Source organism: Prinia subflava, chromosome 15, assembly GCF_021018805.1.
Source record: "Prinia subflava isolate CZ2003 ecotype Zambia chromosome 15, Cam_Psub_1.2, whole genome shotgun sequence".
NCBI classification, from domain to species: Eukaryota; Metazoa; Chordata; class Aves; order Passeriformes; family Cisticolidae; genus Prinia; species Prinia subflava.
In genome coordinates, this window is record NC_086261.1 from 1,566,427 (window position 1) to 1,580,499 (window position 14,073).

At 53.0% G+C, this 14,073-nt stretch overlaps 1 protein-coding gene across 1 annotated transcript in view; it reads right to left on the minus strand.

The window, feature by feature from the left end:
- Positions 1-11,379: 11,379 nt before the first annotated feature.
- SMAD6 (SMAD family member 6) overlaps positions 11,380-14,073 on the minus strand; it is a 37,682-nt gene continuing 34,988 nt past the window's right edge. The window contains exon 4 of the mRNA XM_063413056.1: positions 11,380-12,371. Coding sequence (XP_063269126.1) covers positions 11,830-12,371 — 542 coding nt within the window. The 3' untranslated portion in view covers positions 11,380-11,829. The remainder of the gene's footprint in view (positions 12,372-14,073) is intronic.

The following is a 14,073-nucleotide window of genomic DNA, read 5'->3' on the forward strand; positions in this document are numbered from 1 at the left end:
AGTCAGCTGAACTTTGTTTAACCCCACAACGAGTGCAAAGGGATTTCTTATTTTCTTCCCTCTGGTTTGTCCATCCCTAATTAGTATCTCAGAAAGCCATGTTGGAGTTTCGTAACCCCACCAGCCCAGCCAGGACTGCCTGGGGTTGCAGAAATTCAGAGTTTTTGCTCTGTCCTCCCAGCACTTCTCCCAGGCCAGACCACGGGCTGTGCCAGGGACCAAACTGCCAGACATGACAGCACTCTCTGGCCCAGAAAGTCCTCAAAAGGCGACCAAAACTGGATCATCTGGGAGCTGGAGCTCCCTGGCCTGAAGCCAGCACTGGGAATGTGCTGGATTGGACCAGGCATGGGGGGATAAGGACATCACCATCCAAAGATTGGCCCATAAAAGACACAACTGCAGCCTGCAGCTCCCAGTGGGGACAATTCCCCCACATTTTGTCCATTTAGTCCCAAGGGTGAGGAGCTCAGCTCTGGAAGTCGCATCCACCCAGGCACAGCTCCTTGGGGTGCAGGAGATGAAGTGGAAAGGATGCAACCCCCTCTCCATCCCAAAACCCCAGGGCCAGCAGCTCTCTCAGGGGATGCAAATACTTCCATCAACCACTAAAAATTGGGATTTCTCATCCCAGTGGGTATTTATGGGCACTTCCCAGGAGCACTGGGGAAGGGAACCATGGACACTGCCTGGAAAGCTCAGGGGAGGCTGAAGCACTCTGAGCTGCAGCTGATTTCAAGGGCTCTTTCCTGGCAATGGGTGTGCCAGGAATGCTCATCCACAACAGCCAAATCACACCAAAAACCCCAGACTTGCCATGAGATATCCACAACAGAAGTCAGGTCTAAGAGCTCAACCAGGCCAGGGAACAAAACCAGTGCTAAATGATCCATTTTCCAGCCAAGGGATTTAAATAAAACCCCCATGACTTCCTAACAAGCCAAAATATGAGACTGCTCATGTAGAAACCTTTGATCCTAGAGGACAACAAGTGCTTAGAAGGAATCTCATCCATTCACCGAATCCTCCCACTTGCTACCAAAACCTGGCCAGGACATTCCCTTGTGGGGAGATGATGATCTCAGATGTTGGAGGTTGATCTCCAGAGCTGCACAGAGCTGGGTTCCCCAGGACCTGGTGCTGCATGGAAGGTTCCAGGGGTGTCCTCACTCCACACCCTCCACCTCAGGGCCCAGCAGCCAGAGGAGGGGGCTCCGTGCGAAGGGACCCACCCCAAAGGAGACACATCCTTCCTGGTAATGTGTTCCAGTTCCTTCTCCCCATTCACATCTGGGCCGTGTTTCCAGGTAGCCAATTCAGCTCCGTGGTTGCACACATGGCACTGCAGCATCGCCCTCCCCGCTCAGAGCAAACCCTTCCTCTGCTGAGAAACAACTCCCAGCAGCTCCCAAAGCTCGGCAAGGAGGGGCCAACATGAGGAAACAACAGAGCAGGGATGGGGGGAAAAAAGGAATAAACCAGGGAATGAAGCGGTGCGACAGCTCTGGAAAAAGCCGGGCAGAAATGATCCCGTTTGTATAAGATATTCCGAGAGCCGGTGTCAGTCCATCATGGTTTGTATTAAACCCAGATGGAGATCATCTCCTCTTCAAAGAGAAGTGGCTGGAGTTGTTACAGTCGGCCAGCTGGTTCTGAGCTCCCCTTCTCCCTGCAGTGTAATATATCCCGAGCTCGTTGGAGCTCACGTCCCGTGGAATATCTGTGCAATTTGTAACCAGCGCACAACGCGGCTCAGCTGTAATTCCATAAATCACCCCGCAGCCTCCGTTTAATAATAAATCTCCCCATAGCTCTGCCTAGCAAAGGACTAAGAAAAGGTTTGAAAGGGTTTGGGTTTTGGTTGTTTTTTTTTTTCCCCCTCTCCTCGCATTGAAGAGAAAAAGAGATTCAAAGACATTTGCAAAATCCACAAGGGGTCAGTGTCTTGGCAGAAATCCTCCTCCAGCGCTGAGGAACACAGGCATGGCCCCGGCTCCAGGATGTTTTTAATACTCCGAGACAAGGGAAGGATTTGTGGGGGCAGGGGGTTGATTTTGATGTTTCTCCCTGCCTCCTTTTTTAATGAAAAAAAGCAACTCAAGCAGCAATTCTGCTTTGCTGCGCTGTTTTTCTGCCTCGGCACGAGTGACCTCTGAGGAGTGGGAGAGCCCTGCAGGGGGGTGCTGACCTTGGACCTGCCTTGCTCAGCCCGGGTGGATGCTGGGGCCCGGCAGGGAGGGGGCTCAGCCCCAGCAGTGCTCAGACACAGCCCCTGTGGGGCGAGGGTGACGCCACAGGGGGACAGGGGGGTCACAGCCCCTCGGATTCACCCGGTCCCCCCACACTGGTGCAGAGCTCAGAGCTCTCCAGGGGTTCCCTGGTGCTGCCCAGTTTGGTGGTGTCACCCCAGGCTGGACGGAGCAAGGTGAGGCTGCACAGCGAAGTGGAAAGGGTCAGGAACAGCCCAAACCTCAGCCCAGACCCATATCCCACCACGGGGCTGGGGTTGCACTGAACTTGTGCCACACAAAGCCTCAGGGCCTTAAATGAAGCCCAGTCCCCAAATCCTTCCCTCTCCTGATCCCCCTGAGGGCTCCGATACCAAAACCAGCTCTAAATGAGGAATGGAAGCTCCAGCACCTTCAAGGCCCCTTCCAAGGCAGCCCATCCTGTGGGGGAGCAGAGCATTTCCCAGCCCCTCTCAAAACAATGGCCCCAGAGGTGTTTCTGAAATAAATAAAGATCATGTCCAGTGTTGCTGCTGAAGTCCATTCATGGTCAATAAGAGGTAGGCTGAGCTTTCCAAGTCCATCTGCTGCATTTTCCTGCCCCCGTGGAGGACTCAGAGTTGTTTTGCTGATTTTCCATTGACTCGGGGCTGCTGCTCCTAGAGGTGATGCCCAGGGGCCTCTGAGCCTCGGTGTCCCCCTCTCAGGTGTGTGACACCAGCCCAAAGCCACAGAGGGGGCTCTGGGGGTGGTGAGAGAGGAAGGATTGCCCAAGTCTTACTCAAGGAGCAGCTCTGACCTCCCACCTTCCCTCCACACACCACCACTGACTTATCTCGGAGGAAACATTTCACAACATCACATTAAAAAATTCTTTTACATTTAAATAAACCAAAGTTTATGACCATTAAGCTGCTATCAAAAGCCTTCTTGGCAGTCTCATCTCAGCTTGTCTAATTTCAGGCTAAAAAGCTCCAACCACGTTGGTTAACTCCAAAAATGGCCACAGAACACCTTTCATCTCATTTGATCCCAGCTCACGTGCACATTTTTGTGAGAGGTTTCCTAGGTGGGAATTCAAGGCTATCAAGGTTTTTTTTAAGGCAACAGCAATGCTGAGCTCAGTTCCCATCAGGGCACCACACATGGAACCACCTCAGGTGCTGGGAGGCTCTGCCCGAGCTCCTCCAGCAGCAATTCCACAGGTCACTGATCCCAACAGCAGCAAAAACCCTGCTCGTGTCACCCCAGCACAGGGGACAGCTCTGACCCAGCCACTGGGCAACACCTCCAGTTCCAGGGACTGGTACAACTGGGAAGCAGAGAGGAGGAAAGTTCTCCCACCACGTTCCCACTGATGGAGGGCGATGTCAGATGTTCCCTCCAGCCACTTTCTGGAGAGCAGAGCCTGGATCCCATCAGGGATTTCTCTGCCAACACAACCAGCTGGAGGAGTGGAGGATGTGCCCTTGTGAAGCCACGAGCAGAGGGGACCTCAGAAACTCAGCAGGGGTTTCCCTGGGGGACACTCAGAGAAAAGCAGGACAGCCTTTGTGACCATCCTCAGCTGCACCCTCAGACCCTGCACCAAACCCCACACCCAGAAACCCACACCTCCGGCAGCTCCAAGAAGCAGTGATGGGTTAATTATGGACTTCCAAAGCTATTTTTAAACCGCTGCTGTGACAGAAGAGCTGCAGGAGCTGTTCCAGCACCAGCTTCCCTGGGCTGATGGTCCCACTCCATCCCCACCAGGGGCTGGCTCACAGAGTCCTCAGAAGAAAGAGAAGAAACCACGCTGAATTCCCCAGCATTTGAATCACGGGAGTGTTTGCCAAGAACGGGCCTCCCTCGTTCCAGTTTCATAATTCTCCAACGCTCCCAGCCCCGCTCAGACCCCGTTTGGGTAATAATTAACTGTTCCCAGCACGGCCCTGCCTGCTCCAGCCTGGCACACAGACCTTCCAAATTAACAGCACCCAGGAGTTTATTTCTGTTAATTACGCTATTTTGGAAGGAGAGGAGGAAGGAAAGCAACTTCCAGAGATGTGGGGGGTGTTTTCCTCTCACCCTCCCCCTGGCACCCTTCACACCCACCAGAGCTGCCCCAGAAATGGGCTGTGGTTCCAATTCCGCCTCCCCAAACGAGCACAGATCCCTCCCTGCTGCCAGGGGAGCAGGCCCAGCCCTGCTCCACACACAGCCCTGGGCTGGGGGCTCAGTTCCCTCCTCAGAGGGGTTTGTGCCACCAGCCCAGAGAGCCTCGTGTCCCAAATGCCACCCACGACCTGCCTCGCCCAGAGACAGGCAGGGACAGAGGACACTGGAGGGAAGAGAGCAGCAGGGACAAGGTGCAGAACCCTCTCCCTCCAAAACCTGCAAGGGAAGCTCTGGGGACTCTTCCCTTTGCTCCCATCCCTGTTCTCTCCCTGTGCTTGTCCCTGGGATGCCAGGCTGGAGGGACGCCCCAGGGACAGAGCCAGGCTGTGACTGCTGCCACTGAATCACACAGGCAGGTCACTGAAAACATTTTGGGGCCTTTAATTGGGTTCCTGCCCCACCAAGGGGTGCAGAGACACTGAGGGACCAAGCAAGTGCCACTGTCTCCTGCCCCACTATCACACATTCTGTGGTAATGGAAAACCCATCCTGGGCATTCCAGGAAGAGGCAAGAAGTCAAAGACATTTTATTATTAAAAAAACCAATTAAAAACCAATCAATAAAGGCATTTCTGTGAGTATTTCAGAGGAGAGAACACCTTCCTTTCCTCTTCCCTGTGGCACAGGGTGGTGCCCAGTCTGTCAGCACAGCGGAGCACCCAGACAGTGCCACCACCCCTGGCACGAGGCCACCAGCTCCTCACCCAGCCCAAACTGGCAGCTGGAGGGTGCTGAGGTTCCCAGGGCTGGGAGGGAAGGAGCTGGGGAGCTCCAACCCCTGAGGAAACTCCTGGCAGCGCTTTCAGAGCAACAAGGAAACCCTGAGCTCTGGGGCTCCTCTGTGCCCACAGGACAGGGAGATGCCACCAGCCCACGGCCCTGGCACGCCCAGCCCCCAACCCAACCCCTCCCACAGTGTGATCACACCAGACACAATCCCACAAACAGCATCCAGATGTGATCTGGGAGGCTCCATAAACCTTCTTGATCTCCTGACAATGGTGCCCAGAAGGATTTGGAGAGCTGACAGAAAGCTTTGAAGTTTAATGGGATGTGCTTGGGACATCCCCAGCCACAGCTCCACATCCCAGCAGGGTGAGCACCCTCCCCACACCCCAAGGTGCTGCTGGGGCAGGAAACACCAGCCTGGCGTTGGCTGGATTCAGGGATTGGGGAGCTTGGGGGCTGCTCTGCCCTTGATCTCCACCCTGGGGGTCTGGAAATCACCCTGGCCTTACCCGAGGAAAGCAGCACTCTGGACATTTCTTCTGTTTCCCTGTCCAGGCTGAAAACACTCTGGGAAAAATATTCCCAGGAAAAAGAATTGGTACCTCCAAGCCTGGCAGTGAGCAGAAAGAGAGGCAGCAAAAGCAGCAGAGCTTTTATTTGGGAGTTTGGGAGAACTTCCCAAACCCAGAGAGGAGCTGGGGGGGTTCATTTTTCAGCTGAGTTTCCTAAGGAAACACAGGAATGAGCCTGCCTGTCCATCCCCACAATTCCTGAACCCCTGGCTTGCTTTTCACCAAAGCTGTGAGGATGAGGCGCTGCCAAAGACATTCCCTGGGCTCTGCTGTGCCACCCACAGCCCCAAACCCTGCCTTAACAGGGAACCACTCGAGCTGTCCCAGCCTCAAAGGCACAACCAGAGCCTGCATCCTCCCAGGCAAGCAGGAAAATCCAACCCCCAGATGCAATTCCACGGCAGCTGGAGCCCCCCAGGCCCCTCCTCAATGAACACCTTGATTTTCCCCAGAATTTGCCTCTCCACCAGTGGGGTGCACTTCCCACTGCCCTCCCGGAGCTCCAGCCCAACTCTCCAAGGTCCCTTTCCAGCTTTGTCCCCCTCAGCCCCGTGTCCCCCTGAGCCAGGGCTGGAGGGAGGCTGTGAGAGTCACATTTCCCCAAGAAATTCCGGGAAAAGCACTCCTGCTTTTAATGAGAAGATTTTTCTTTTTTTTTTTTTTCCCTCCGCTCTCTTCCGTAGCCAAGCTAATAAAAACTGGAAAGCAATAAGAAATTCCAGCAGATGGGAGGTGTGGGGGAGGAGCAAAGGGAAGATACCACTCATTTAAACCTATCCTGAACAGAAGATAATTAGCCACATATATCCCAGAAAATAGCAACAGTATATGCAATTATTGGGAATGCACACTTTAAGAGCATTTGCCAAAAATGCCTGTTTTTATTAAAAAGGAATGGTTTCACAAAGGCCCAACTGTAAGAAAGGTTGTAATTTGCCCAAATAAAACTTAATTTGATCCATGAAATAGCTGTGGTTTATTGTGTAATATATGTGCTATGTGTTTTAATTTAATAGAATCCAATATAATTGTAAGCCAGTTGAGTTTCAGAGCAATTTTGGGTTGTTCCCACAGTGTGCAGAGCACAGATGCCACTTTGTGCATCACACCAGCACATCCATAAATCAGGAATACAGGAAGGATTATCCACAAAGCAGCAAGTGATGCCTCATCACGCTCCAGACAGAAAACAAGGCCTTTGAGGGAAGCAAGAGGAGTTATTTACGGGAAATAACTCGGGATGCTCTGCACTCAGCCGGGCTCCTGGGTGCACTTTTGGGGTGCTGGACCAGCCCCAGATGTCACCCAGCAGGCAGCGATGCCCTGGACCCACTGCAGTGCCCCCAGCTCTCCCCGGGAGGGGGAGGTGGAGGTGAATCCTCATTTCTGCTCCCCAGGAAGGTCGTGGTCCCTGCTGGGCATTGGTGAGAGCAGAGCTCTGCTCTCCCAGGCAGCTCCTGCTCCCAAAGGGCTCAGGACAGCAGGGACACAGCGAGGGAAGGCACACCCGGCTCCCCCTGTCTCGGAAAGCTGAGCTGAGCCCAGCCAGGAGCTGCACATTCCCCACCAGCCTCCCTCCCCAGGCCGTGCCCTGCACCAGCAGCACCTCCCTCCACAGGGCATTCACCTGCACCAGAGACATTGGATTTTTTATTCCTGGTGTTTGTCAGGGAACACCCCCAGCCCCCTCCCGAGGCTCACCCCACACCCCTGGATCCACCAGCAGCTCCATCCTCTGCCCAGCACCACCCGAGCAGCTGACAAAGCTCTGCCCCTGCTTCAGCCCCACCCCAGAGGTTTGGGGAGCACATGCTGGTGTGTGAGCAGCTCTGCTGAAAGCATAAACCCACACCCCAGAGAGCTGGAGGCCTTCCACACTCACACAGCCCACAAGGCCAGGCAGCATCACACCCCAAAAAAACCTCCAGCTCCTTCCTCTGCACCAACAGGGAGTTCTGTCTTTTCCCTTGGTAGCTCACACAGAGCCCTGGATTTGAACTCCAGCCCTGAATTCTGCCCTGAACGAGCCCCTCCACTCCTGCTGTGGAGGTGAAGCCCCAAGAAGGAGGATGGTGGCCTGAAGTGTGGCAGCCCCCATAAAACCATGGCCAAAGCTGTGCCACAAAGGGCTCTCAGCATCTCTGCTGAAGAGGAGCTGAGGGGGATGAATTCAGCAATAATTTCTTTTCCATTCTGGCCGGTGAAAAGCATTTCTCAGTCACAGCAGCCATGAAAGCCAAGCACTGGGATGATGAATTTCTGCTCACAGGAGGAGCAGCAGCCTCTGGGACCCAGCAGCAGCAACTGGCTGCTCCTCCTCAGCCCAGCGCACACTTTTAAACCCCATCAGTGCTAAATTAAGAGGATCCTGTCAAATAAACTCACTCCACACCCCAAAGCCTGCAAGGACTCAGGTCCAACACTAGAATTTCTAATTCAGGACTTCCACTTGAGGGGACACGAGGTGCACCTGTAGCACCAGGAGAATCCAGGTGATTCTCCTTCTGATCCGGCTGATGCCTCATCAAAGCCTTGGCAGAAAAAGCTGTGCCGAGTTTCAGTGCCTGAACACCACCTGGGAACCCCTCCCTGTCCCACCACCCCCACGATCCACAGAGCCAGGGGGGTCAGAGCCCCCAGCCCAGCCCTGCTGCAGCATCCAGAGCTGGCTCCTCCCTGCCAAGGCAATTTTGGGGGCTGTGCTCGGGGGCAGCGCCACCTGAGGAGTCACTGCCTCAGGGGACACCTCGGAGGGTGACAGTCACCAGCTGGGGCACCAAACCCACCCAACAGAACCCTCCCCTCTCCCACAGGCACCGACCAGAGCAGGGCTGGGGCCCTCCAGCACAAGGACAGAAATGAGTTTGCTCAGGGATTCGCTGCCCTGGGTGTCAGGGGTGCTCCAGACACCCAGCCTTGGCACCAAGAACTGCAGAGGCAGCACCCTGAGCTCAGCCTGACCCCTGGGTGCAGCACAATGGGTGTTCCAGCACTGCTAGAGAGAAAAAAAACCCCAAACCCTCACTTCCCCACTGCACTGCCCAAAACATCCAAAAAAATCCCCTTGTGATTTGTAACCACAGGGGTGACCCAGCAGCCTCCTCAGGACAAAGCTGAGCCAGCTCCAGCTCAGAAGGAGCCACACAAACCCCACAGCAGCACCAGGAGCTCAGCCCGAGCTGGGCCCAGTACCCTCCTGCCGAGGGGGTGATTTTTTAAAATACTGCATTTTTTTGGTTTCTCAACGTGCTGTAACAGCACACAGACCTTAAAGGAACCACAGGGAACGCGCCACTTACCTCGGGTGCTGCGAGACCACCGCTCCTGCAGGGAGGAGGAAAAATCCCACTCAGGGAAGCTCAGGAGGCTGCCCAAAAAGAGCAGGGGCTGTGCCCATCCTGCTTTTAGAGGGGCCAGGGCAAACAGCAGCAGCTGTGGGGGCTGCACAGCAGAATCCCATCACTCATGAATCCAACCCAACCATGCCCAGCTGCTCCTGCAAACCCGGCAGGGATCGACTCCTCCTGCCCCAGAAGTGCCCTCCACCCATCCCCAAGGGCTGCTCCCGGTGCCAATTCCCAGCCCCAGGGCAGGGGATGCCCAGGGAAGGCTCCAGCTGAGCTCTGAGAGGGTCCAGGGTGGAGCTCAGCAGCTTTGAAGTCCTAAAGCGCCTTTAAAGAGTTCAAAGTTTCAATGATTATGAGGTATTAAAGGGGCAAAATGAGATAGAAAAGGATACTTGATGTCCTATTTCATTGCCTCACCATAAAATCCCTTTTTATTCCCTTTAAAGCCCCGCTGTCAACTGAAATAAAACTGCAGATTTATTCCTGGGGAAGTGCATGAGTAATGAAGAAAAGAGAATTAAGCACCATCAGTGGATTGCACAAGGGAAAGCCCAGAGTTAACCCTCAAACCTGTCCTTGGTGCTTTTGTCCAAAATATGGATGAAGTGTGTACAAAGTGGGAAATGGTGGCACGAGGAGGAGGAGAAGAGGAAAGAGGGTGTGAATGTGGTGGTGGGAAATGCTGGGGGAAAAAAGGAAACAGGGAAAGTGACTTCTGCTGGTGCTTCCCAGGTAAAATGAGGACAGTGCTAAGAAAAATCTCTTAGAAAAGCCCCCCCAAACATAGAAATGGCCTCTTGATGGACTGTGTGAAAGCGATACAGCAGGGGAGGTGGGTGGTTTGGCAGGACCCACCAAACCCAAGCCAAAGGGATAAAAAAACCCCTGCAAAGTTCTTGAAAGCTGCTTTAAATGAGAGTGACATGTTTTGACACCGTTCCCTAAGAATGGCTGTAACACAAACAAAAATCAGTGATGTCAATATTAATACTGATGCTGCAGGAATTCAACCAATGTGGTCCCAATTAAACATCAAATATGGTTATAATTTGAAAAATGACTGCGGGAATGTCATTGCGACATTCCCTGCTCGGATCTCCCCAGATCCCACCCAGGTCTCTGTGTTTCCCTGGGGGATGCAGCCCCCACCTTCCCCCATCCCTGGCAGTGTCCAAGGCCAGGCTGGACGGGGCTTGGAGCATCCAGGGATAGTGCAAGGTGTGCAACAAGGTGGGATTTGGGGTCTTCTCCAACCCAAACCATTCCAGGATTCCACAGTCCTGTGACTCCCCATCCTCACTCATGGCTCTGGCAGGAACATCAGGTCCAGGTGCCAAAATTCAGGACAGGAACACCAGGAGCGATTTTGAGATGTAAATTCAGGCCCTATTTAACTCTTTGAGGTCTCAGTGCATCTTTTTTCTCTGCAAGGATGAAGGTGACAAAAACATCCTCTGCAACCTTGAAAGCTTCCCAGCCACTGGGCTCCAGAGGCTGGGATTTTATGGAAATCAAAGGCACAGGGATTTGTAGCAGAACTCTGGGACTTGGCAGAGCCACTCCCTGGCAATAAATAACTCCCCTGACCAAGCAGAGCCCGTGTCCAACCTGCCCCTGCCAGGCCCAGCACAAGTCAGAGCAAAGGGGCTGATTTTATCCAGGATTTCCAGGGAGAGTAAATCAGCCCAGACAGGCACATCTGACCAGGACATTTTTTTTGGCTGCAGCTGCTCCTCAGAGTAAATACATTTTTCCCAAACACTCCTGGATCATTTATTGCCTGGATGACAGACTGGGAGATCTACAGGACAAAGCTGCTCATGACTCCTCCGAGGCACTGGAGACGTTCCCGAAATCCCGGCCATGCTCCAGCAGAGGATCCACCCAACCATGAGTTGTCCAAACCCTCCGTTTGTTTCTCAACCTTCAAACATGTCCAGGACATGCAGGACTCACAGACAGCCCCTGGCTAAGGCTGAAAATCCAGACTGGTCCTGCTGGGCAGCTTTGTGGCCATGGAATATTCTGCTTTTCCCCAAGGCCCACGGATCAGCAGTGATGAAGATCAATCTGCACACACATGGATGTGCACCCTCATCCCCACCACGCTCTGCGTTATCAGAGAGCTCACACAGCTCTGAGTGAGCAGAGCTACAGATCCTCCTCTCACCTCCTCCCCTGGCCTCGCTCCCCGTCCCCCTGGAGCCAGCTGCAGCCTTCCAACTCATTTATTGGTTTTCCAAGGTCCTGGCTGAGATGGGAGACAGCAGCTGCCCCCTGGAGCCCTCCTGACTGCTGCCAGCTTCAGCTGGGGGGGGAAGAAAAAAGACAAATCCCCCCCCATAATGCGAATACTTTATTATCAATGAGTGACTGGTATTAGCTTTTTGTCTGGGTATTAATAGTATTTCAAAAAACCATACATCAAAATTAGGGCTTTCTCCTATTTTTGCTGTATAATTTTTGGTTTTTTTGTTGGTTTTTTTTTTTTTTTTTTTTTTTTTTTTTAGAAATCTGTATTGAAAGAATTATATAAGCCAAAGTGCATTTTCTGTTTTTTGTCCATATACACATTGCACCATACATAAATAATTACATTGTAAAAATGACTCCATAATTACAAGTATAATATATATTTTCATATAATATATAAAACTTTATATTAAATCTAGGTAGATGATATTTGGGATAGTCTGTGTCTTTTTTTTTTTTTTTTTTTTGTCTTTTTTTTTTGTTTTTTCTTTCTCTGTGTGTGTGTGTGTTTGTTGTTCTCCTCTCGCTGGCGGCCGGCCGTTACCGGTTGTTGCTGAGGAGGATCTCCAGCCAACACGGGCACGACGTGATGAACTGTCTGGAGTAGCAGGGCCCCCAGCCCTTGGCGAAGCTGATGCGGACGCTGTTGGGGTCGTAGGGCCCGTCTGCGTAATCCAGCTCGGCCGTGTGCTGCAGCAGGCACGACCTCTCGTAGTCGAAGACCTTGATGGAGTAGCCCGGCATCACCTTGCGCACGATCAGAGTCCTGCAGTTGGGGATGTCCAGTGTCGGGGAGTTGACGAAGATGGGATGCTCGCTGCGGTTGTAGGCCCACACCCCGTCCGGTTCCTTGCTCAGTAAAATCCCGTAGCCGATTTTACTTCGAGTCCTTCTCACAGTCTCGCTCCTGTTGTCCAGGTTTAGCTGTCCGAGGCAGAAGCCGTTTCCTTGAGGTAGGTCGTAGAAGATACTGACAGACTGTTCGTACACTGTGTAGAGGCGGCCCACGCGCGTCCGGTGCTCCCAGTAGGCCACGTTGCACCAATGGCTCCTCTTCACGGCATCGGGCGACGTGCTGGCGTCTGCGGGGACAGAGAGGGGTCAGGAGGGCTGGGATCACCGGGAACCACGGCCAGGGAGCCGGGGAACAGCTCCTCACACACAGCAGCTTTGCTCCCAGAGAGCTTGTGCTCAACCCAGCCCCTGTGTTCAACACAAACCCCATGTTCAACCCAAAGACGGTTGTGACTTGTGTTCAACACAAATTTCATGGTCTTCCCAAAATCTGTGTTCAACCCAAAGATGGTGCTCAACTGAACCCTTGTGTTCAATACAAACTTCACGTTCAACCCAAAGACAGTGCTCAACCCAAAACTTGTGTTCAACACAAATTTCAGGCTCTTCCTAAAATTGGTGCTCAACGCAAAGATGCTGCTCAACCCAACCCCTGTGTTCAACACAAATTTCAGGCTCTTCCTAAAATCTGTGTTCAACCCAAAGACAGTGCTCAATTCAAAACTTGAACTCAACAGAAATTTCACACTCAAAACTTGTGTTCAAGCCATGACTGGAATTTAACCCAAAGTTCATGCTCAACACAAACTCCGTGTTAAACCTAAACTTGTATTTAACCAAAAGTTTGTGCACAACCCAAAACCTGTGCTCAACCCATAACCTGTATTCAACACAAACTTCATGTTCAGCCCTGTATTTGTGTTCAACCCAAACTCGTATTTAACCCAAAACTTGTGTTCACCTCAAAAGTTCTGTTTAACCCAAAATTTGTGCTCAACCCGAAGTCCATCTTCAACTCAAAGCTTTTGCTCAACCCAAATCCTGCCTTCAGTTATGTCAGATGCCACCAAGACTAGCGGCTCAGGCCCTGGCTGGAGACCCCACAGGACGGCCACCATCTCCCATGAGCTCAGCACCTCTCCCTCTCTCTCCAGTTTGATATCCAGCCCTGCATCCAGTGGCTGTGTCCTCAGGACATTTGCATTCCTCCCACTGGAGCTGGTACAGACACAGTCCCAGCCCCTCGATCCTGGGGCTCCCCAGCACCGCTGTGCTCCTGCAGCCCCAGTTTGTGCCGGGCTGACCCCAGGGCACGTCCAGGACGTGCTGGACATGAGTGACCGGCCGGGTGTCTCCTCTGTGTAATGCTCTCCGACAGCGACGCCGATGTTCCCACGGGGAACATGAAATCTGAGCAAGTGTTTCATGCCAAGGGGGAGTAGCTGCTATGAACTATACATGTCCTTCTACAAACCCACTGCAACTCTCTCCAGACAATGAGGAACGTCTCTTCTTTCTAGGAATCACATCCAGGGAAGACGGGAGGGACGCGGGCTGCCAGAAATCTGTTTAATCCGTGATGCCTCCAGAATTTATGGTGTCTCCAGAAGGGAGACAGGAAAAGAAGGAGCCCCAGAGAGGGCGAGTTAACCACTTGCTGAACATCATTCCTACCACACCGGCTAGCAGCAAAGCGCCGTGGGGTTTGCAGCAGGGCGCTCTGCCCCCGCATTCAGCTCCCTGACAATCCCCCCCGTGCCCGCGGCCCGCTGACCCCGGTGCCTCCGTGCCATCATGTCCCATTAACTCGCCCGCGGGGTGATGCCATTATTTTGCTCCAGAGCCCCCATTGACACACGGGATTGCAGGCACGGCCCTCCAGCCCCGCTTCTTTTCAGGCTCAGATTACCCTGGAGGGGACCGGGCTCCCCTCCCCATTAACCAGCTCTGAATTAAGCGGCTTTGTTGGAGTTTAACCGGAGTTGTAAC